Source organism: Onychostoma macrolepis, chromosome 06, assembly GCF_012432095.1.
Source record: "Onychostoma macrolepis isolate SWU-2019 chromosome 06, ASM1243209v1, whole genome shotgun sequence".
Taxonomy (NCBI): domain Eukaryota; kingdom Metazoa; phylum Chordata; class Actinopteri; order Cypriniformes; family Cyprinidae; genus Onychostoma; species Onychostoma macrolepis.
The window spans coordinates 11466613-11488702 of record NC_081160.1 but is presented as its reverse complement, the minus strand read 5'-3'; the positions used below and the strand labels follow the sequence as shown (position 1 = coordinate 11488702).

The following is a 22090-nucleotide window of genomic DNA, read 5'->3' as shown; positions in this document are numbered from 1 at the left end:
CACTCAGTTTTGCTTATGGTTTGCGATGGCAAAGGAGTCTATCCAGCTGAGGCAGAATTTACTGTCTCTTGAATGACTTAACTTCCTACTCTGCTAACCCCATCCCACTTTTAAATTGCACAGTATCTTTCTGCACAAGCACAGAGTACTCTGTGGCACCTTGATGGCCTGCTGATCAATAGTTACCTCTATTCCTCAGTCTTTTACCGGGTAATAAGTGGTAACTTCACCACAGAAATTTAAATGGATGGCTGTGTTCCCCCAACAACTTGAGTTTCGCCCTTGGGTCCAACCGTCTTCTAGTACAGTGGTTCTCAACCCTGTTCCTGGAGTCCCCACCAATTGACCCAGGTCAAATTTGAGAGCCACTGTTCTAGTGGATTGTAAACCTGCTGTTGTTCACACCATTACTAGCACTAGGGCTACCTTACATGATTACGCTATGCCTCAGGTTGGAATTTGTTCTCCAGATGCCACCAGTCTCGGACAGATCAGATGTTTGTTTGTTACAATGTGTTTAAAGGTCCTCCCATGTTTAAAGCAGAGGCCATTTATTGGATTGTGGAGGTTATCACTCTAGCCTACAGAAAGAGCCCAGTGGCTCATAGCCTGGTGGAATCACTTGCTATTCCACTAGAGCTGCCTCCTCTTCTTGGGTTACTTTTGAAAGGAGTTTCCTTTGTGGACTGTGCATAATTTTAGTTTTTGTATTTCAGCATGTGAGTTCTGCTCTTCTGTGCAATCCAGATGTTCATCATAGTTCTTAGTCACTCTTAATTCTCCGAGGTTATTTTGTGACCTTTTTTGTTGATATATTCTCTCAGTCTATCTTACCTGACTGGCTCTGTGATGATGCACTACTGTTTAGCACTGCCTCTGGTGGTCATCTGGAGTTTACAGGACCACATCTACATGTATAACTAGCATTTTATTTGCAAGCTTCTCAAATATCTTTCTTTCTCACAGTCCTGAGTCAGTTGAAGCGAGCCCAGCAGTAAATGAGAAAAATTACTCAAGTCGCAGCTGTGGGAACACACAGAGTCATGGATATGGGGGACTTCCCTATGCTGTAAGTTGTTTTATTCTTGTTTTTGTTTTTAAGAAATTTATAGATAAATCATATTGTCATTTTAGTCTGTGTGTAACCTAATAGCATCTCAATAATGCATGGTGCTGAATCATATTAAATCAACTTGTGCATGGTGATACATTTGTAATTGCAGTTCCACTAGCCTTTGTGCATAGTATAAAATTGAAGTGAATTTATCATGAACTAAATTGAGTTTATTGTAACAGTCAAAAGCTGACTTGAACAGAACTGCAAATCAACCTGGAGATATGTTACACTTGCATTTAATCATTTATTAGATGCTATTATCCAGTGCACCTTTCAAATGAGGAACTTCATAAGCAATTTGTCTTATGTGGTACTGCTTCTCATTTTTTAAACAATGTTTACTTAAATGAAGTTTATTTAGATTTATGCTTGTAGTTTAATTAAGATACTTTAGCCAAAACATTTTTAGCTACATTTAAATATTGTTTACTTTTGAATGCCACGTTTTTTAGTTTTTCATTCCCGCCTCTTCTTTCTTCCTGCCCCTTTTCCCTGCTCCCCACCTTTCATTCTCTTCCCCCTCTCTCTTTCCTTTTCCCTTTTGTTGTGCCTGAACACCGTTGTTTGAAGATGCAACAGTCTTCCGTTGTGTGTTGTCAGGATCATAACTATGGAGCTCCACCCTCCCACCCCTCCTGCCTCCCCACTCTCCCAGACCGTTTTCTCCCATTCGGAACGCAATGGCACTCTGGGACGATCGCGGCCCTGTTTTTCCACCAATGAACCAGACAACTCTGCTGACAGCGAGAGCTCATCGGAGGAGGAGGAGGTGGTGGAAGGCGCAATTCCACCTTCTTGGTGTCAGTGCCGTCTAATGCAAGATGGCTTCCTCATTAAGTGTGAGAGTTGCAGGTGGGTTACACGGTTTCGTCACTCTCTGAGAACAGTTTGCATACCCGAAGAAAAGTAAAATACACTCTGGTGATTTATATGCTTATGTCAATTAGTTATTGCTGTTATGGATAGAAAATGTGCACTGAAGGAGAATTCTTGTTGCAGGAGTCTGGAGAAGAAGAAAGGGCTGGATGGGCAGCGCAGAAAAGCAGAGAATGTTTCAGGTAAAATTCTCTTAGATGATGATCAACATGACCTTCTCTGAATCACTTTGATTTTCAGATTTAGTTTCAAATAAATAAGGTACCAGTAAATGGCAATAAAAGGATGTAGTCAAGTCACCTGTGTTTACAAAGCGCTTTATACAATTCCGATTTCTTTAAAGCAGCTTCACAGTAATAAACAGGAAAATAACAAAATCAGTGATACATACATCAAATATGAGTGAAATCCGAATCGAATTCTGCTGGAAAGCAGCACTAACAACACAATAGTGTCGTTATTCCGCTCAAGTCATTTCAGCGTTTGTTCAGTTCAGTAACTGTGTGAAGTTAATCAGTTGTGAAACTTTGAATGTTGAATTCAGCTATAAGCAGTTCTACAGAAGACAATATGTCTTTATTCAGCTAGAGTCAGTTTGATGTTGACTCAGTTCGGTTACATGCTTATAGGTAACCTTTGTCATGATAAACTTTCATGTTGGCTTGACAAAGCCTTGCCTCAAAGTTTAAAACAGTTTTAAAGGTGACAGAAAGGTGAAAGATAAGCTCATTGAAATTAAATATAATTGAGGTGCTGTTTGGATTCCTAAGATTGGAGCACCGACTGAACCCTTTGGAGAACCTCTAAGCAAAAGAAAAATGTGGATGGAAAGACTTCTCAACCATACACAATCCAGATAACATCTGTCCATTACTACTCAACACTGGCTGGTTTCATGTGTGTTACTTTTCTTCCCAGTAATACCTGAATTTCATTTGTTGTATTTTCTGACAGTTTTGAAAAAAGTTTAAGAGTTTTTCTGGGTATTTTTTTATATCTGTAAATTCATCACCGTGAGGAAGAAATTGTGTTTTTGTCTCAACCTTACCAGTGTCAGTGTTCTCTCTTGTGCTGATGGTTAATCATGCTGGGTCTTGAGCTTGATTTATATCTGCCTTTACAGTGGGCGAGAGCAGTGCTACAGAAAGTGGAGATGAGGACATGTCAGCTTCTGCTGTGTCGTACACAGCCACTCAACACACACCCACTAGCATCACTCTCACTGTCAAAAGAGTCAAACACAACAAAGTCAAGAAGAGAAAGAAGAGCACAGAGAAAACACGCACTACTCCTAAAGCCAAGAAGGTTAAGGTATAACACATACATGCAAAATCCTGTTCACATGACAAAGACAATGAATGTGAAACGCCTGAATTGTCACTTCTGTCAGAACTTTGGCATGGCAGTTTGAATCATTTGTTCATGTTACTCGGTCTCACTTCTCAACTTTCCCATCATCTCTGTATTATATTATAATAAAATATATTTTCATTACAGGCTTACAGAGAGGGTTCCAGAAAATCCATGAGAATGAAGGTATGGACACACAAATGCCCACATTACCTAATAAAAAAAAACATTTAAAAAAAGATGATCCACCTCTTCTTCTTAGGAAATAAGCTTTAGTACTATTCATTACCAAAGATGAAAATCAACCAGATGAATATTTAATCACACACACCCTCTGATTATTGCAGAATTCTGCGTCTGAGGCTAGTGTTTTGGATGAGAATACAACAGAAGGATGGGAGACTCGAATTCGGCAGTGGACGGACCAGTATGAGGAAGCTCTGTCTAACCAATACAGTGCTGACGTGCAGAACCTCCTCAAACACTACTGTGCCAATGGCAACTCGTCCCCCACCCCATCTACTGTCGCCATGGACACCATTAACAGAACAGAACTAGCTTGCAACAACACTGTGTTGGGCTCGCAAATGCAGGTATAGATGGCTTTCACAGGTCCTCAAAGTCTTATGGTCTTAAATTTACTTTAGATTTTTTCATAAACGCTATGAAAATGGTTAATTGTTGTGGTGGTTTACACCAGTGAAAATGATTCCAAACAATGCCAAAGCATGAGCAACACAGCATTAGTGGTTTTGTTCCTGAAGGGATCTGTAATCAGAGTCAGTGATTTGCTTTTAAAGACAGGTTGTCACCACCTAATGGTGTAACAATGTAACCTGCAGAAAGGGTCAGTGAAACATGACCACCACTAACATACAGACTGAAAGCTTATCTGGAACACAAACAATCAAAAGTACCAATGCTGTTGGACTGTTTTATCAGCACTGCTGGAATGTCACTTGGCCAATCAAATTCAAGAACCAGAACTAATCATTGTGGAGATAAGATATCATATTTATAATTAAATATTAATCTTCCATGAAACTTTTTTTAAACTTGCAAATAATACTGTTTTACTGATAAGCAAGAGTTAAGGCCACAAACGTGTGTGCCCGCCTGTTATTCTGTGATGATCTTTGAAAATAATCTGTGATAATTTGTTTAGATTTTTTTTGTATGTATTCACAGTATTCATTTTATTGACTTTTTTTATTGACACTGTATAATGATTTTCTTTTACTAAATTGAAAACGGTTGTTCAAATGTAGTGTGCTGTTTTCATTTAATAATTATTTTTATGTTCTACAATTGCCAACAAGGATTTAATGTGTGTAGTTACAGCTGGGTCGTGTAACACGTGTGCAGAAACATAGGAAGATTCTCAGAGCTGCACGGAATTTGGACCCTGAAACACTCATCATTGAGTATAGAGGCAAAGTCATGCTCAGACAGCAGTTTGAAGTCAATGGACATTTTTTCAAAAAGTGAGTGTGTATGTATTTGCATCTTTGTATACTGTTGAACATCTAGTTGATCTTATCTTAATAATTAGATTTAAATCAGGGTAAAATTATTAAAATGTATGTTTTTGTAAAACATATTGCAAATTGTGAGTCTTTCCTAATTCCTTCTGTTGGCTCCACTCCAGGCCATATCCATTTGTCCTGTTCTACTCCAAGTTCAACGAAGTGGAGATGTGTGTGGATGCCCGAACGTTTGGCAATGATGCACGGTTTATCAGAAGATCATGCACACCCAATGCTGAGGTGAGACTAATTTGTTGAACGTAAACGTAGGGTTGCTTCACGTCATAGTTTCTTTGCTCAGTTCTAGCCTGACTAAATTTGATTCATATTATATCACTGTTGTCCTGTACACACTAACTCACAGGTGCGGCACATGATAGCAGAGGGGATGATTCACCTGTGTATCTACGCTGTTGCTCAAATTTCAAAAGATTCTGAAGTCACAATCGGCTTTGACTACGATTTTAGTTGCTGGTTAGTCACTCAAATTTTTTCTTGACATCTATTATTAATTCTAAATGAACTGCGATATGATGTGTATTGATACTTTTTCTCCAATTTTCCCAACAGTAATTATAAAGTGGATTGTGCATGTCATAAGGGCAATCAGGACTGTCCTGTGCAGAGACACAATCTCCGCCCCCTTCAACTGCTATCCCCCCAGTCTTCAAACTTTTCCCTGCCTGGAGCAGAAACCCGGAGAAGACGAGCCCGACGCAGAGAAATGGAAGGGGACAGGCTCGTAACTGGTGTATCTGATGAGAGCAACCACCTGCTGGAAGATGCAAATGAGGCACAGGGAGTTAGCGATACAGAGGTATGTGTTCATGGAAAAACAATGGTAAATGCCTACTTGCTTTTTGCTGCTGCTTTGCCATGTAATGATAATGATGATTATCTCACAAGATGATGAAGCTGATCTTGTTTTGTGCTACAGGATGCTCTTATGGACAGAGTGAAGTTGGAGAATGGAGAGGAGGAGTTAGATGAGAATGGAGCACTAATACCAAACAGACGTGTAAGCTTTAATTAGAGGAGAACAGTGATGAATCAATAAATGCTGTTTAATTTATTTTTAAAAAACAGGAATTGTTAGATTTTGACTTGATTACACTATAAAACATTAAGTTGTTAATATTTTATGCCCTCATTTGATTACTTCATTTTTGATTAATTATTTTTCTGGATTAATAAAGACAACAGAATTTCATAGGGCCCTATTACTGTAAAAATTGTAATAAATGATGGCTTAGACATGCTTTTTCATTAATACAATTTAATTGTATCAATGAAAAAGCACGTAAAAATGTTATAAATGTTAACTTTTTATTTTTATTTTCTTTATTTCTTTTTATTAAGTTTCATGATTTCAATTAATTAGGCATGATTTTTGATTACTAAAATACCGAAAACGCCAAAAATGAAGAATCCAGAAAAAGGGGGATTTTACAGGGCCCTATATTCACCATATCAACCCCTTATTCCTTTTGTCTCCCTCAGTCTCGTGAAGAACGCAAGGCAGAGGCCATAATGCACATGTTTGAGAACCTTGATAGGAGAAAGAAACGTGGTCAGGGCACAGCGCAGGCTACACCTGAAGAAATCAAACTGGAACCAGGGGAGGCAGAAGTCCCCTCACTTACAGCAGGAAACTGTGTTCCAAATACAGGAGCAGGTGGAGGAATCAGTACAAGGCGCACCTCCTTTGCTGCTGTGGTAGTTAATTTTTTCTCCTTTTTCTCAGTTTTAACTTGGTTGTCACATAATGGATGTTTTTACACACTTTCACTATCTCTTCATTAGGAAACAACAGATATTGACTCTGAAAAGCCCCCTGCTACACCAAGTCCTGCCCCTAAAGCGCAACCTGCCCGTAGTTCCAAACCACGTCCTAAGAGCCGCATCTCAAGGTACCGTTCCAGTTCAGCCCAGCGTGCTCGAAGACAGCGGCAGGCTCTTTCTCAGCAAGCAGCAGAAGGAGTTTTGGTGGGTGGTGAAGAAGGCAGTGCAGGCGCAGGCCTCAGGGAGCAGGGCCAGGTAGAGGGAGCTCCAAACTGTGGGAATGTCCAGGATGGAGAACTATGTGGAGCTGCCTCTTCAGGGATGGGTAATAAGACTAATGTCAGATGCCCAAAAACCAAAAAGGTGAGTTCATCTTACACTCTAAATCCTACACAGGGTAATTGTCATGTTTTTCTTGCCATAAGTCATGAGGAGAACTGCAGTGTTGTACGCTTAATACAACTCATTCATGCTGTCTGCTCTCCAAATGCATGTTCTGTGTAGGGTTGTAGGGATGCTGGATCCAATCCCAGTGTCCCGGGATTTAGGCAGGGAAACACTTTAGCACTATTGAAAAGCACTTTTTTTTTTTTTGCCTGGCAAAGTTTTAGCCCAGTATAATAAGATGAGGCAGAGTGCAAGTACTTTTTCAATACTGCTGATTAATGTCGGCATAAAATGGAAGTTGCGATTGATTTTTAGGGTGGTATTTAAATTTTGTCCATCAGGGATTGGTTGGATTGTTGTCATTTGCTATTGCTGTGATCTCATGCACCAGTCTGCATGTAATCACAGAAGATTAATTTTACATGAATGTAAAAAAAAAATATGGATAAATTTATTAAACACTGCAATATACAAAAAAAAGAATTGTTGATTTTGATTTCATTGTGACTTTAAAATCGGCATAAAAATGGAAGTTGTCTTTTTTTCCCTGTTGTGATGTACTGTATACTCGAGTGAAGCGACTTTTCAAACAAGAAAAAATGTAGCTCGGGATTTTGTCCAACAGAAATTGATTGGATGGTTGGGTTGTCATTTGCTTACTGCTGCGATGTCATGCGAGTCAAGTCAAGTCGCCTTTATTCATATAGCGCTTTTAACAATACAGATTGTGTCAAAGCAACTTTACAATATCAGAATAGGAAAATAGTGTCAATGTAAAATTTAAAATGTTCAGTTAAAGGCATTTCATTATTGAATTCAGTGACGTCATCGTCCAGCTCAGTTCAGTTTAAATAGTATCTGTGCAATCATGTAGACGATATCGCTGGAAAATAAGTGTCCCCAACCTAGCAAGCCAGAGGCGACAGCGGCAAGGAACCAAAACTCCATCGGTGACAGAATGGAGAAAAAAAACCTTGGGAGAAACCAGGCTCAGTCGGGGGGCCAGTTCTCTTCTGACCAGACGAACCAGCAATTCAGTTCCAACTGCAGCAAAGTCAGATTGTGTAAAGGACTCATTTGGTTCCTGTGGTCTTGTCCCGATGGCTGTCTTGGTGACAAGGTCCTCACTGGGGATCTGTCTCTGGGGTTCATCTAGGTGTCCTGATGTCCGCTGACGTTCAGGGCTGTAGAGGACATCTCTAGGTGCTGATCCACCATCTGATCTGGATACGGACTGGATCGGGTGGCAACGGTGATCTCGGAATAAGAAAGAACAGACTAATATTAGTGTAGATGCCATTCTTCTTACGATGTAACAAGTACATCGGGTGTTATGGGAAGTGTTCCTGGTTCTGGTTGACCTAATTAATGCAGCCTAACAATCCTTTAACGGATTTGAATATTAGAAACGTATTACTGTATTATGTGTAAACCAGGTTAAAGAGATGGGTCTTTAATCTAGATTTAAACTGACAGTGTGTCTGCCTCCCGAACAGTGTTAGGTAGATTGTTCCAGAGTTTTGCCGCTAAATAGGAAAAGGTTCTGCCGCCTGCAGTTGATTATGAAATGGCCAGAGTTTTGAGAACGTAGTGGACATGGAGGACTATAATGCGATAAGAGCTCACTCAAGTACTGAGGAGCTAAACCATTCAGGGCTTTATAAGTAATTAACAAGATCTTAAAATCTATGCGATGTTTAGTAGGGAGCCAGTGCAGTGTTGACAGAACCAGGCTAATGTGGTCATACTTCCTGGTTCTAGTAAGAACTCTAGCTGCTGCATTTTGGACCATCTGGAGTTTGTTTATTAAGCGTGCAGAACAACCACCCAATAAAGCATTACAATAATCTAACCTTGAGGTCATAAATGGATGAATTAACATTTCTGCATTTGACTTTGAGAGCATAGGTCTCAATTTAGATATATTTTTAAGATGAAAAAATGCAGTTTTACAAATGCTAGAAACGTGGCTGTCAAATGAAAGATTGCTATCAAATAGCACACCTAGGTTTCTAACTGATGACGAAGAATTTACAGAGCAGCCGTCAAGTGTTAGACAGTGTTCTATGTTATTACATGTCGGGGTTTTAGGTCTGATAATTAACACCTTTGTTTTTTCTGAATTTAGCAGTAAGAAATTACTCGTCATCCAGTTTTTTTTATATCGACTATGCATTCCGTTAGTTTCTCAATTTGGTGTGTTTCACCGGGCCGCGAAGAAATATAGAGCTGAGTATCATCAGCATAACACAGTGTTTCCTGATGATATATAAGCGTGAAAAGTAACGGCCCTAGTACTGAGCCTTGATGTACTCCATACTGCACTTGTGATCGATATGATACCTCTTCATTCACTGCTACAAATTGATGGCGGTCAGATAAGTACGATCTGAACCATGCTAATGCACTTCCACTAATGACAACAAAGTTTTCTAGTCTATTCAAAAGAATGTTGTGGTCGATAGTGTCGAACACAGCGCTAAGATCCAGTAGTACTAATAGAGAGATACAACCATGATCAGATGATAAGAGCAGGTCAGTAACTCTAATGAGAGCAGCCTCAGTGCTATGAAACGGTCTAAATCCTGACTGGAAATCCTCACAGATACCATTTTTCTCTAAGAAGGAATATAATTGTGAGGATACTACATTTTCTAGTATCTTTGACAGAAAAGGGGACATGAGTGACTCGTTTCTTGAAGGGAGGGATTGTAGCCCTGTATTGACCCCAAGTGTACACTTCATCAGAGATGTTATTGCGATGAGGAGGGCACTTTTTTTTTTTTTATGAAAAATGGCACATAAATTAAAAATGATGTGCATGGATAAGTCATTTATAATTAACACTCAAATATTCCATTAAAAAATATTCCTCTTTGATTTTGTGGTGACTTTTAAAAAATATTCATTTATACTCTTTATATTATTCCTGTTTAACACTGTAAAGCTGCTTTGTCATAATCTGTACTGTATGAAGCACTATATAAATATAAAGGTGACTTGACTGTGGTCGGCTATGTTTCAGATCTGTAAATGTAATGTATTATTTATGTTTTTTTCTCTCTTTATAGTACCTAGTGACGGAGTGGTTAAATGACAAGGTTCCAGAGCGGGTGGAGGAGTCTGTGGAACGCCCTTTACGCATCACCACTGACCCTACAGTCCTGGCCACCACCCTCAACATGCTGCCAGGACTATCTCATTCACCGCTCATCTGTACTACCCCCAAACACTATGTTCGTTTTGGTTCACCCTTTAACCCAGAAAGACGCCGACGACCCTGTATGATTGACCCTGCATATGGTTCTTGCAAGAAGGTTAGAATGAGTTACTGAACAAGTGAATTAACGTCATGAATACACTGCTCTACAGTACAGAATTTCTGCAGAAAATAATTTTTTTAATTTCTCTTGCATAGATTTTTAAATATGTAGATTAAATTGTAGCTGAATTGCTCAAAGACTTGGTTGTCTGACCTTAAGTTTGTATTGGGGCTCATATTTGTTATTGTTGCTACATAGCATGGCTTTGTGTATGTCTGTCTGAGCAGAGGTGGATGAAACAAGCGCTGGATGAGAGCATGTTATCTGGCCTATTGGAAGATGGAACAGAGTCCAATTCTTCCCACAAAAGTAACACCAGCAGCACTAGCAGCTCTCAACCGTTCAAACCTGGTAATGGCTCTTACTCCGCTGTTTAGATAGCAGAATGTGAATTACAAGCCTTGGTATCATAGATTTGGGGTTTTAACTAGTGTTTTTTGATGTTGCCCTTTGTTCAGAGCTGACAGGACCATTTAAGAAGAGGAAATTGAAGTGTTCATCAGAAACGTCAGCTCCGCCCTCTGAACTCTTGTTACGACCATTGTCCCCCATCACCCCACCTCTGCCCTCTGAACTTCCCATGACGCCTCTTCATTCGCTCATGACTCCCTGCTCGCTTTATTTATGTGGGGAAGTGGAGAATCTGAATGCTACCCTGCTTTCTTACTCTCCTCTCACATCCCGACCTGCCAGTCGCTGCAATACACCTCTACAGTTTGAGGTGAACAAATGAACACACAAACACAAAATGGAGTTCTCTCTCAATATAGCAGCTTGTAGAGATTTGCTGTAGTAATAGAAAACATAAAAGCTGTATATATGACATGGTTCTTTTTCACAGAACATCTCTTCTCCTGAGGCCTCTCCTGTGCACAGATCAGAATCTCTGACTCCAGAAGTAAGTTTAAGTGCTCATACATATACATGAAAGTGTTATTGCTTGATTGTAAGCAATAATAATGGTCGTAAATTGATTTAAGTGATTTAAGTAAATTGATTGAAGTGTTATTGCTTGATTGTATGCAATAATAATGTAATAAAGCATGTTGAAGTTTGGATTGTAAGATGTGTTGAAGTAGTTTGACTAAAATTAAGATAACTGCTAAGTTAAATTATGTAGATTTAAAAACTGTGTGCCAATAAGCATGTGTTAATATTATTTGATAGACCTGAGCTAATATGATTTAAAAAACTTTAACGAAAGTGTTGGTCATTGTTAGGTAATATTAATTAATGTTAACAACCAACAATAACTAATGGGACCTTATTGTAAAGTGTTATCCATCAAAATACTTTGAGCGTTCATCAGGAAAGTCGTTCATTCTGTTTTAATGATCTCACTTTTTTTCCCTTTTTTTTTTTTTTCCTGTTCAGCCCTGTTTGCGACCAGACTTCACTTCACGGGTCACTGCCTTCCCTGACTTTTCCACAAGCCGGGGAAGCCCAGCTCCTATGTCAGATGACTTCTCACTTGCTGCTCCAGACTCTCTGAATGGATCTGGTGGTGGGACTCCCTGCAGCTCAGCTGTTGTGTCCAGTCTATGTGACTCTTCCTTGGTTTCACATGCCAGTGAGGCACAGGCCAGAGAACAGGCCTTTAGGACAGAATTTAACCTCATTTACACCTGCTCTCCCCTCAATGCTAATCTACCCACTGGTCCTGTAAGTGACAGACACTTCCCACAATCAGAGGGAGGCTTGTCCACGACTGACTCCGACTTAAGCACAATGTGCAGCCAGGGGCTGCTGATGGAAGCTGGGTCTAGCTCTGGCTCTCTCTCAATGTATCTGGACACACAGTTTGGAGGTGGATATTCAGAGCGCAGCACATCCCCCCACCCTAGCAATCCACCACAGAAGAAGAAGGCAAGTCCTATGGCCACATCAGTTTCTCCGTTTACAAGTTGTTTGTTTTTCATTTAGTATGTACAGGATGATGATAATGTATCATCCAATATAACTGTGGAAATAAAAAAAATTGTTTATTTAGTTCTTATAACACAACATAAAAATATATAAAAGGGGTAAGATGACCCCCATGGGTACACTTATCCTAACTGGGGCAGCTTCCTCCAAGGGCGTATTTTTAACTTGTCACTTCAGAATAAAACTTTTTTTTTTTTCTCCAATACCATACATATCTAAATGAAATCTTCTGTTTGGAAATCATAATTTAATAAATCAACGTCCAACATATAAGTTCCCACATCACTTATCCAATGACAATAAATTTGACTCTTATACTTCAAAACTGTTCAGATGAAATAAATATTGATGTTCAGTTTAATTATTTGTAGGGACTTCTTACTCTGTTACCCTACCAATGTGCTTCTCCCTTAGCATCATCCCATCTTTACAAAATTTATTAACAGAGGATATTTCTTGACTTGGTGTAATGTAAAGTAATAGCTGCTGGACTATAAACTGAAACAGTTTATTCCAAAAGAACTATTCTAAAAGCTTAGAAAAAGCGTTTAATTCCTTTTTCTCCTATATACATTTAAATCGTGAAGGGTGGTCCTCTATCTCGCATGAAACTCTTGCTCTGTCTTTGATTTGCTCCCTGTTTCTCTCTTTCTCCTCTTCGCTCTTAAAACTCTTGCAAAATCTTTCTTTCCACCCTTTTCTCAAGGTAGAGGGTCATGGTGAGTGCTGGTAGTCAGCTGGCTGGCTTGTCTGGGTACCAGGCATTAGCTGTAAGGGGCCAGTTCAAGCCAGGGCAGAACATGGTGAATATCATATAAGTGGCCTCCATCTAGAAGTGTGCATGTCCATAACATTTGCATCTCCAGATGATGTACTCCTTCATCTGTATTGAGCAAATTGAGAAAAAAAAAAAACTGCTGCTGCGTTAACTGCTGCAGAGCCGGTTGTATTCATTCAAAGACACCAATGCTTTCATTGTCTAATCTAAAAACAATTTTCATGTTGAGTATGTCTGTTTGTGTGGGGTTTTCTTTGCCGTTGTTATGAAGTCTAGAATCCTAGTTTTAAAAACTTTTCTCAAGGTCTGATGGTAGTTTTGCAAGTTGTTCTAGCTGAAAGAAAATACTTTTTTAATTTTATTAAACAGCTTTTGATTGGGTTAATACGGGCATTTAATGTGGTGGTGTTCTGAATAGTAGTGTTGGGTAATAATGCATGCTGTGTCTTTCTCATACCCATTGAAGTTATAGTTGATATCATTCTACATCAATTGATCATGCATGAGTTGCTTTAAGTGAACGTGAATGTTACGATGCATGCGTGTACTAAGAAATTATACTGAAGGACAGAACTGCATGCCTATTCATCATCCATGTGCATCTTTTAGTCACACTTATATACTTTCTTTCCATGTAGGTCTCTCTGCTGGAGTACAGGGAAAGAAAGAAAGGGCCACGGGACCCAGCGCCTCACGTCACAAACCTCAGCTCCATTTGCCCTCGCATAGAGTCTCCAGGACAGCCGCGCTCGCATTTTCCTCCTTCAGTCTCTCCGCACAATTCGTTCTCTCCAGAACGGCAAGCTTTCCACAGATAGAGGAGGTCAGTCCTCCTGGCATCAGGTCTGGACACCACACACAGACCACAGTGCTGGGTGGACCAGAGTCCAACCACTGGTGAGAAAAAAACAGTTCTGCTCAGTGTTATTTTATTATTTTCACACTGTTGTAGTTTTTGTTAAGATTTTGAATTAGTTTTTAATTTTATATTTTCAGTTTTATTTTATTCTAAATAAAAACATGAAAGCCCACACACAATATCCTTCAAAAAAAAAAATCTTCAAGTCTTTATTCATAGAGGCCATAAAAATAAAAAGTGCAAAGACAAAACATTTTGTTGTTTTGTAGCATGTACTGAGTATTTTTCTGGCCTCTAAATAAAGACTTCTGAAGAATTTTTCTTGAAGGACATTGTGTACAGGCTTTTGTGCTTTTTGTGCATTTTTACTATGATCTAACATTTTGGGCCTATGCACTAGAGAAATGTGATTGCATAAATCTCGGTCAGGGTTCCCACACGTCCTGGAAAACTTGGAAAATTGATGACTAATTTTCCAGTCATGGAAAATGAGAGAAAATGGAAAATGTCCTGGAAAATCTTGTAGTTGTCCTGGGAAATTATTATTAAAAGAAAAAAGGAGTTGTGTTTTCCTTTAACCAAGCCCGAAACAAATAGCCTAATGCTAGTAGTAAAAAATGTTCGAACCGCCATAAATCGTAACTGGACAGTTTCTGCTCAAAACGCACGATTAGCAATTAACGTTAGCTCTTTTGTTATTTCAGCCAATCTCTGTTCTGGACTTGCACACAAACTGTATTGCAAGCATTTTCCAAAATGTAATTTATTTGGAAATATTACGAAGTCTGTAAACGGGACATTAACAAAGGCCATAGATGCTGAAGACGATCGCAAAGAGCTGGCAGAGCAAGCTCACTGTTGACGATGTACGAAATATTGGGAGAAAATCCATAAAATTGAATTGGGGGTGTTTATACGAATGTATCTCTGAGGGAAACTCGGAAAAGCTTAGATGGTATTTTCTTTTCATCTTGCTGCTGTATTATCCAATACTAAAGTAGGATTTCTTGGCTCAGTGCTGCTTTGTTTATAGTGGTAACCAGGAAAATGCTGTTTGGCTGCTGTTCCATTAGCACCACCTGCTGTCAGAGATTGAATTTGCATTCTCAGGCCCCATTTACACTAGTGCGTTTTTGTTTTAAAACGCATAATTTTTGCTACGGTTACACCTATCGTTTACACTACTTTTCAACCCTCGAAAACGGAGACTTTTAAAAAAGCTGCAGACCCTGTTTTAGTTTGAAAACTCCGGGGTTACGTTTCAGTGTAAACGCACCAAAACTGAGAATTTTGAAAATGATGGTGTGGCTGCCCACATTCGCTCTGCATATCCTTGACGACCGTGTAAACAATAACATCATGCTCATTGTTGTACCCATAGATTTGTATAGGTAGATTCCCCATTCGACAGCTCCAAGCACGTAGATGCGTCTGCCATCTAAATAATGGGCATCTACCTATACATATCTATGGTTGCACCTGCATGAATGGTCATGTGACGTGTTTTCGGGTTGTGTATTGTAGACGGAGATCGTTTCTGAAACGCTGGTGTAGACAAGGATCGTTTTCATTCTAAAACGCCGATTTAAAACGAAAACGAAAACGAACTAGTGTTAACGGGGCCTCAGTCAACCAGTGTGCCGTTTCTGTTTCCTGCAGATATTTTTGTAGCATAATTTCACAAAGATAAAGTTAGACCATTCTGTTTTTGCTTCAGATTTTGAAATTAGATCAGAAACTGCTCATGTATGTAGAATCTTTCTTTGGATCGTAGGTCTGTGGCCAAAATGTATATCATGATGTATTTCTTAATATTGGTCGATACGATATAATTTCCGATATTGACATGAACAATATTTTAAAAAGCCTCAAAATTACTGCCAAGAACGCCCACAACAGATGACTATACAAACTTCTGATAAATGAATTTGCCAAGTCTATGAAACCTCCTAAAAATATATAATATTTTAGAAAAAAATGGTACAAATAAATTAATGTTCATCTTTTATTTGTATTTAGCCTTCATACAAACAACAAATGTGAAATCACCATCAAATAAACATAAGACTTTCAGACTCACCTTATTAATATTAATATCTTTAACTAAACTACAGTATAACATAGGCTGATTATTCTTATAGATTGAAACAAAAGTGCTTCAGCCAGGATAAATAATATGAAAAGTGCTCAGAGTTGCTACAGAAAACAGGAAAAAAGAGTGAGCAACAACAAAAACATGCTGCTGGACATGGGGTTATAATCTGCCAGTAGGGGACGCTTTTTGGAGAGGCAGAAACATCAGTTTCCCCGGTAACGGCTGAACACCAAGCAGAGCTGCGCTCATGAACGCTACTTTATCAGATAAAATGAAAATGGACAGTTGGTTCCCTTTAGAGATACATTAATTTAAAACACCCGTGCTGCGTTATTATTTTGAAATGTGCAGTGCTCATGTTTATTCAAAGATGTCAACCGCCACAAATATATCAATGTATGGGAAACCCGGTAATGTATATTGAAATATAGGAAATTATATCAACGTTATTGAAAAAAATTATATCGGGAAATGTATTGATATTGAATTATTGTCCAGCCTTATTGGATCATGATTAAAATGCAGTGGTTACCTCTAATTTTAAATGGCTACAGAAAATTTGCCATCTTGTTCATGTAGTCATATTTTCATTCAATCTTATCTCTTGGTTAAAAAAAAAAATCGGAATCAGCCATGAAAAATCAAGATTGGTGCATCACTACTGACTTTTGACAGTTTGAACATTGATGTGTTTCCAAACCTTCTATCCAGTGTTCAACTTTGAGAGTAGTATTTCAATAATTCAGTAACTTCTTAACTAATGGTTTTGATTATTGTCAAAAGTAGGCTATTGGTACTTCTGTACTACGTCAATACTAAAATTTAAAAAATGTAACAATACCGGCCTGTCTTCAGTACTGGTAGTACCAAGCACAGACTCAATTCAATACTCGCTGATAGGTGTCTGCTTTCAAACGCTTCCGTGAATATTTATATCACTTTCTATGAACAGTGATTTGCAATGGCCAATCCGAGGGGTTTAAGTTAGTCAGAATCCACTCATTTTTCACTTGACCCTTTAAAGCAGCACTTAATTGAAAATATTTGAAGGATACATGCCAATATTTTAAAATATTTTTCTTTAATATTATTGTTATCATAATGAACTGATATAATTTATTTTATCTTCAAATAGGTAAATAAAATAATTTAATACTTCCAATATATTTAGTTTATTTTGCTATGGTACTGAAATTGGTTCTGAAAATCATTTGTTGTAATGTATAATTTAGAGCTCATATTAAAGAGCTGATTTTATAGTTAAGTCATGGCCATAAACTGTATGTTTTTAAAGACTTCTCGAGAGAGGAATATATATTACTTTAGGGTGTTCTCTTTGTCTTTTATTCCTGCCTTAATTAAAATAAAAATATCCTGGAAAATGATCACCGAAAAAGAGTGGGAACCCTGTCGGTGTTTGTTGCTGTTGTTCACATTGCAGTTTTTGTTTTTTGGTCAATTTTTATGTGCATTTTTCATTTCTATTCATGTTTTCATTTATTTCTAGTTATTCAGGAGTTCAGTTTGTTTTTCATCAAATATTTATGTTTTGTTTTGTTTTATCTTCATTTCAATTAATACGTTTTTAATAAATTTTAGTTAACAATAATAAACCTGCTCCTGTTAAATACTAGCTCTTCATACACATTCTCACAGATTGCTGTGACTTTCTTTGTGTGTCTATCAGGATTGTCCCTACATCAGTTGAGCGGTTGAGGGAGGGACAGGGTGCTCTGGAGCGTGTTCTGAGGGGTAATCTGAACATAGAGCGTGCCCTTAAAAGAGGAGATGCTGGAATTAATGACCAAATCAGCAGTCGTGACAAGAGCTCTGGTATGATTTGAATTTTTTTATACTGTTTGTTTTCTGTTCGATAACAGGCAAGTATGCGTTTAGCAGCAGAGTTTGACTAATTCTCTGTGTCTTGTCAGATGCTGTTGAGATGGACAGGTTTGATCTTCAAAGCTCATCTCTGGCTTCTCCCTTAAAAAGTCCTTCGCTTCACCCACATCAGGTAGAATGTTCATGATGCACAACAGAGGAAAAAAGATTTAACATGTATTTGAGAAAATGTCATGGAATTCATACACTACCAGTCAAAAGTTTGAAGTAATTAAGATTTAGTTATTTTGTTTTGAAAGATGTCTCTTATGCTAACCAAGACCAAGCTTCTCAAGTATTCAATCAAAAACAAACAAAAAAAAAACAGTAATGTCATTAAATATTATTACAATTTAAATATATACTGTGTGTATGTATGTGTATATATATATATATATATATATATATATGTATGTGTGTGTGTGTGTGTGTGTGTATATGTATGTATTATATTTATTTTATTATATGTAATATTGTATATACTATTTATTTATATATATTTATTTATTTAAAATGTAGTTTTATTCCTGTAATTGTAAAGCTGTGTGTGTTTTCACACAATTCTTCAGAAACGTTCCAATATGCTGATCTGGTGCTCAAAAAACATTTATTTTAATTATTATTATTATGAATGCTGATGAATGAAATTGTTGTCCTGTTTAATAGTTTTTATGGAAACTAGACTAAATCTGTCTTTTAATGAACATCCAGCAGATGCTGCCTCTCCAGCCAGAATCCCATCAGCATTTGGAAAGCCCAGCCTACGACCAGCAGAGCTCCTCCTCTCCATTCTGTCTGTCTGTAAGCCCCTCCCCTCCCCACTGCAGCTCTGGGGGGACAGGTTACTATCCTTCAAAGCTTCCCACACACAGCCCGCTCACCCAAGAAAGCCCGTCCTCTTCTACAGTATCTATCTCCTCAGTGGACTCAACAATGTGTGCGCCACATCCTCACAGCAGCAGTGGAGGTGCAATGGACACCTCGAGCCTTAAAGCTAAACTGTTGGACAGCTCCCTGTCTGCTGCTCTCTCTCTCCCCACCAGAGGCCACCTTAAAATGGACAGCGCTGCAGTACCACACACACAAGGTGCTCATGGCTCCAGATTGGCTCAGTCGTCCAGAGTGCACAGCCAGAGAACAGACAGACCCAGTCAGGCTAACTCGAGACATCTCACAGCTTCTGGAGCACAGCACTATCCACAACGAAATTTACAGGGTTCAGGGGTATGGACACAGTCGGGGACCTTTTAGGACCCACAGTGTGCGTGTATATGTTTGTTTGTGTGTGTGTGTGTGTGTCAGAAAGAGAAGTGTGTGACATCCTCCTCACTTTTACCTGTGGAGAAGCTATGCGTTGTTCGAGGGAATTGATGTATTGAGTTCTGTATGGATGGTCTATTTTTGTCTTTACTTTCCCCAGTTCCTTTTATCTTTTTCCAAAAACTGAATTTCTGCGGTTACTTGTAACTTAGTGTGGACTTCATAACAATCAAATCAATGGAACATTAAAGTAACTAGTTTGGAGTATATAACCAGATTCACCCAAATGATACAATGATGCGTTCACACTGAAGTGCAAGTATTTAAGAGTAAGAGGAAAATTACTGAGTTGAGCACCAGTGGTGAAACCAAACCGTTTCTCTCAAAGTAGGGTTCACATGTTTAAGACTTATCTAAGAGTAAAAGTGATCATGCTGATCTTAGATGAGTTTTCAAATTTCGTGTCTAATGAACGATATCATGACCGTATGAAATGGCACTCTTACTTTAAGATGCTTTGCACGCTTGACTCGGAGTGCACTCTCCTGTTTTCAGTTTTATCAGTAGTCGTCATCAGAACAGTCGTGTAGTGTGTTCATGGATGGCACGCTTGGAAAGCAAAGTGTTTTTGAATGCACATGAAAGCAATTCTTAGTGAACAGTGAGTAATTTCCTCACTCTGAATCATTCCAGTGTCTAGCTGTCGTTAGGGTCCGACGGGCCTCTAGCCTCTGTTAGTGTCATAAAATCACTATTCACTTGATATATAATACTTGACAAGCAGATCTTATGGTGCTTCAGTTGGTCCAGTTGAATTGTTTATTTTGTTTCCCAGTGTGATCACGGTTGCCTCTGAAGGTAAAAACATGCAATTGTCAGTACAAACTTTGTTTTTTTTAAACTTGTTTCCAATGATTGTTAAAGACCCTCTCTGTGACTCGCAAAGCACAGGACTTTGCCGAAAAGAATTTGCAGAAATGTTTTTGTTTATACTCCGTAAAAAATATGTGTACCCTCCCAAGCCCTTTAATCCTAAGTGTATACTTCATTTCTCTCACTTCATTCTCATTTGATTTTCTCTCCTTGACCAGTCCTTGCATTCCAGCCACCATTTTAGAAAGGAAGAGAGGAAAGAAATGCTATGGCCAAATAGTTTGATCAGTAAATAAGACAAAGCAAGTGTGCTGCTGCTGTGGTCTCTTAAATATAAGTGTTTCCCCCCTTTTTTAATTACAAGAAGCTGCTCACAGGACAGCCTTTTTAACAGAATAGGCATAGTGCTGTACCTCCCTTGGATGATACTTTTATTAAACAGTAAGGTTACCAAGTCATGTGCCATGATGACCACAGTAGTGGGATATTTAAACCCCACTTCAAACAAAACCGATGCCCCTGTTGCATTTAGAGAATCAGAGTTGTCTGCTTGGTGGATTATTCTAGCGTGGTCCAACAATAGAAAAGTTTAAGTCTGTTTTTGTTTTGGCCTAGTGTGATCTTGAAATGATGACGGGTTAATGTGGTCAGCCTTAGCTCACTGGTTTATATGAATGTCTCTTGAAAAGGAAAAAAAAAAAAAAAGACTATGTGATCTGAAATTTACCAGCACCTTAACTACATGATCATGTGTACTTGGGTGAAGTGTCATTCTGTTCTCAGAGAAATATAGTACACCAAATTTGCTGCATGATATTTCTTTTGTGTCATTGTAACAGTCAAGGGTTGGGTTTATGGGATAAGGTTTTGTTTGAGACTCACCTCTTCTTAACCCCACAAACATTTGGCACTTTTCTAGTATCCATAGACATATTTTTGTTGTTTTTTTTTTTAAACCTAATTTGAACCTTTCCCCTTTTCATGACATAAGATGCATCACATTTTGCTTTTTAAATAAAATGTTTGTGAACATTTTTAAAACTAGTTTTAGCATTTGCTGAACATTGGTTGCATGGAAAGAGAGCTGAGAGTGAGTGATAACATTGGTTTGTTTCATTTTATAATGTAACATTTAAAACACACCCTATGGAGTAGTCGCAAAATAAGGTCCATGGTGGGCTTTAAAAAATGGAAAAAAATCGGCCTCATTGTACTCATTGCCCTTTTTAAACTGGCTATTAAGATGTGAGTTTGGGCAATCCTATCACAAGTGTACAATTCTCAATACATGTCTAAATTTGGTCCAGAATAGTCAGTTTTTCTACTTTCGTTTGAAGGTGGTAGGAAACACATGTGACCACATGGCAAGCATAGTATAAACTCTTATGTAGTCAAATGTGTTTGGACAGCAGTAAAGCACCACCTACTCACTCAAAACGGAGGCAAAAACTTTTTGGTTACATGCAGATTTAACTTTTCAGTTGGAAAAAAACTAGACAAGCGTATGGCCTACATGCATACACACACAAGACTTCACAGAACTAATTCAGTATGTTTGTCATCAACATGCATTGACAGTTCATGCATATCTGAAGTTGAATACAGGCAGTTTGCTAAAATAACTGACTGAGATGCATGATACTAACAGGTCTTGACATTTTAGATTGACCTTAACAGACAGAGGTGAAGGAATAATTCAAGATTCGTTATTGAGCTCAAATACAAAAGCTTATGTGGTATTTTGATTTGTGACCTCTAGAAGGCACTGTCACAAGGCTGAAGGGATACACTTAGAGCAAGGTGGTAATGACATCTACCCAAGGAGTCAAGGGCCTGTTATACCCACACTTGCAGTCTCTGCACTTGACCACTTAGTTGTCATATTTTCTGTATTTGGCTTGAGTGTTTAAGTGGACGTGAAAACCGCAAGTGTGTGTAGAACTTTGGATTACCCCACTTACAACATAGTGTTGTAAAGATGCAAGTAATTTTTTTACAGGACTTTTACACATTTTGGTTCTCAATACTTTGCACTTTAAAATAAACTTGTGATAAAA

At 38.4% G+C, this 22090-nt stretch overlaps 1 protein-coding gene across 1 annotated transcript in view; it reads left to right on the top strand.

Annotated features, from left to right (window-relative positions):
* setd5 (SET domain containing 5) overlaps positions 1–20840 on the top strand; it is a 39218-nt gene extending 18378 nt beyond the window's left edge. Inside the window, 24 exon segments of the mRNA XM_058777945.1 lie at positions 967–1069; positions 1718–1740; positions 1742–1969; positions 2117–2175; positions 3117–3304; positions 3491–3529; positions 3691–3936; positions 4679–4827; positions 4992–5109; positions 5234–5343; positions 5440–5686; positions 5807–5887; positions 6370–6585; positions 6673–7014; positions 10110–10355; positions 10589–10712; positions 10820–11082; positions 11203–11259; positions 11736–12227; positions 13704–13866; positions 13869–13962; positions 17707–17852; positions 17951–18033; positions 18612–20840. Coding sequence (XP_058633928.1) covers positions 967–1069; positions 1718–1740; positions 1742–1969; positions 2117–2175; positions 3117–3304; positions 3491–3529; positions 3691–3936; positions 4679–4827; positions 4992–5109; positions 5234–5343; positions 5440–5686; positions 5807–5887; positions 6370–6585; positions 6673–7014; positions 10110–10355; positions 10589–10712; positions 10820–11082; positions 11203–11259; positions 11736–12227; positions 13704–13866; positions 13869–13962; positions 17707–17852; positions 17951–18033; positions 18612–19151 — 4357 coding nt within the window. The 3' untranslated portion in view covers positions 19152–20840.
* The last annotated feature ends 1250 nt before the right edge of the window (positions 20841–22090 follow it).